General features: G+C 30.1%; 1 protein-coding gene across 1 annotated transcript; it reads right to left on the reverse strand.

Moving 5' to 3' along the window:
- Positions 1-383: 383 nt before the first annotated feature.
- Positions 384-1,412, reverse strand: LOC107633387 (uncharacterized). The gene is made up of 3 exons (XM_021119068.2): positions 1,347-1,412; positions 893-1,243; positions 384-464 (listed from the first exon to the last, which is right to left on the reverse strand). The coding sequence occupies exons 1-3, from the start codon at positions 1,410-1,412 to the stop codon at positions 384-386; spliced, it is 498 nt and encodes a 165-aa protein (XP_020974727.1).
- Between the last annotated feature and the right edge of the window lie 1,384 nt (positions 1,413-2,796).

Raw genomic sequence — 2,796 nt, forward strand, 5'->3', positions numbered from 1 at the left:
TTTTTACCAGGATATAATGGCACTATTTTCGTTTAAAATGGAATTTTTTAACTACCATTTTTACCAAGATATAATGGCACCATTTCCGTTTAAAATGGCGTTTTTAGCCGTCGTTTTTACCTAATTACAATTTTATACTTTTTAAAATGAGATTAAAACTATGTATTTAAGGTGACATTTTTAGAACTCAAACTTTAAAATCTCATAATAACCAAAAAGCATAACCTTAAATCAAACATCATAACAAGATTTTTAATTCATACACAGTCTCCGAAAATAAAAAATCATAATCCAAAAACAAAGTATCAAAGATAACATTTTTCAATAATTTGTCTTAACATATATCTATAATACTTAATACATAAAATCTTTATCATACAAGATCATGCTTCTTTGTTACTCGCTCCAGAAGACCTACTTCCTAACTCTCTTGGTGATGGAATCTCACTCTCTTGATCCAATCCCTACAACAAAAATATAATTATGAGCACAATAAAAAAGGATATAAAACTGAATTTGAAACTATTAATATAAAATTATTCAATCAAAAAAGAAAAGAGGATCAAATTTCTGGTCAACAAGGTCCCTCATCATCTTCAAAATTAGACCTTGAACTAAGATTAGGGCTTGAGCCTCCACAAGGATCTAATTCATCATCAGCTAGCTACTACTTCAATCTAATTTTGGTTATTATAATATTAACTTAGCTTCTTTAAAATGTTTTTTAGCTTTCTTGCTTGCACCTTTTCATAGGAATCAATTGTTGGTAGGCTTTTAATTAACAAAGTTAAAGCTAGCTTCCAAAGTCAAATTTTAAAATTGACCCAGATTCCCTTAAGATTCCAAATATTACACATGGATAAGGTATTAAGAACATAAATTGTATTTGTACCTGTGAAATTTGTTGAGTAGGGAACATTCCAGCCAATTTCACTCGAATTTTACCTCCTTCCTTAGAAGCAATATAGGAGACTAGTTCTTGCAATTGCGCTTTAATGGTATCCAACTCTTTTTGCACATTTGGACCACAAGTAGATGATGTGCCAGCATCATTTGAAGAACCTAAATTCATCTGACTAATTCTTGTAGTGTTGTTCTTGAAAGCAACTGTTGGAACAGCTCCCATGCCTAAACCTCGAACACGACCAGGGTGTTCTTTCCCAAGAACTACTCCAAGAGCATCAAGAGGAGAATTAATGGTTGATTCCACCACTTGTTGACTACTATATGCTTCAATCTTCTCCTACATATATAAAAAGAAAGGGAAAGAATCAAACATAACATTATCTTATAAAAAAGAAAGAAAAAGAAATACAAACAAGTTACTTATTGCACTTTAGTCTTACCGCTATTTCTTTAGCCTTTTCATTAACATAACTTCTATCTATTTTCTTGTGAGTGATATCCCACATTTGAACCCTACTAACTTCTTTTCCCGTCTCTTCTGTCTAAAATTCAAGAAAAGTAGAAAGACTCAATCAAAAAATATATCATCCAAGAAAAAATATGCATAAAATTAAGTAACTAACAACAACAATATGTTCTATTTGAGAAGCAGAAAAGGAATTTAGAGAAGCAGAAAAGGAAGCTAGGAAAAAAGGATTGCAATTTGGTTTGATTGATGTAAGTGAAGCTATGGCAATGTGGCCTGATGGACATCCTGGTAAATATGGCCATTTATATGAAACCAGTTTTTGGTCTATATGATGAAGGGGATAAGCACTCCAATTTAACTCCAATATAATTATTTTATGTTTTTGATTCATTTACTATAGGGAAAAATCTTCTACTATCCCATGATTTTGTAAAGGGTTACATGAGAATTTGTGAAATGATTGATTCTACAATCCCTTTCTCAAGAATGGATTCAGTTGGTTTGAAAGCCCTGTTTTTCAGTGAAACAATTAAGTTAACCCAAGTGGCAAGCAAGATTAAATGTTTATTGTTATTTTTTTTCTTTCTAAATGCTGCCAGCTTCTATTCTTTTGGTTGCACTGTCAAGGTTGAACAAAAATGTGCATCAGTGAATGCAGAATGACTACTAGATACTACCTAACTAACAAATAATTATTCAGCACCGAAAAAATAGAAGCACAAATACATCAATAAATAAATAAATAAATATATAATTATTTTATGTTTTTGATTACCAATTCAGCCCTTCTTCTTGCAATTGATTTAGCACCTGAAGTATGAGGAATTATTTATTTTTGCTGAATTTCTTGATTCCTCTTACAAAGATTCTGCAAGATTAATTTGGACACAATTAAATAGAGTTAAACATGCATTCACAACATTCCATATAATACTTAATTTCCTATCAGCCAACTTAAACCATTGAATAAGTTCAGCTTCAAAATAATTAACTCTCAGTGAATCCAACAGTCTTAATTACTCACTAACAGTGATAGAACTCACATGAAATAATTCATTAATTTTTCTTTATTATAAATTTATAATAGTAACTCACTAACAGTGATAGAACTAACAGTGATGTTTGATTCTAGTGTAACTCAAATTCCAGAACTCGTAAACAAAATTTCCAATTTAAGACTTATAATAGTAAGATAATAACCACACATGGTTACTCAGATTTGATCCAGAGATGACAAACTACTCCAATGTAACGATCAATTATACTTATTTAATTATGGTATATATTATATTTTATACTTTTCGTACACTTTTCTAAATAAAATATTTCTTTTCACATAATAATGTTTTCCTTTATACATTAGACTAGAAGAAGAAAGACGATATAATAATATAACAACTAGCTACTTGCAGCTCTATTTA

This window comes from Arachis ipaensis, chromosome B3 (genome assembly GCF_059453495.1).
Source record: "Arachis ipaensis isolate K30076 ecotype BB chromosome B3, ASM5945349v1, whole genome shotgun sequence".
Classification (NCBI taxonomy): domain Eukaryota; kingdom Viridiplantae; phylum Streptophyta; class Magnoliopsida; order Fabales; family Fabaceae; genus Arachis; species Arachis ipaensis.

Bases quoted from the DNA above. Each gene is read 5' to 3' on its own strand.
- LOC107633387 (XM_021119068.2), bottom strand. From the start codon at position 1,412: ATGTGGGATATCACTCACAAGAAAATAGATAGAAGTTATGTTAATGAA. The intron at 1,244-1,346 runs GTAAGACTAAAG...TTATATATGTAG, and splicing joins AAAAGGCTAAAGAAATAGCG to GAGAAGATTGAAGCATATAG. The intron at 465-892 runs GTACAAATACAA...TTTTTGTTGTAG, and splicing joins CTACTCAACAAATTTCACAG to GGATTGGATCAAGAGAGTGA.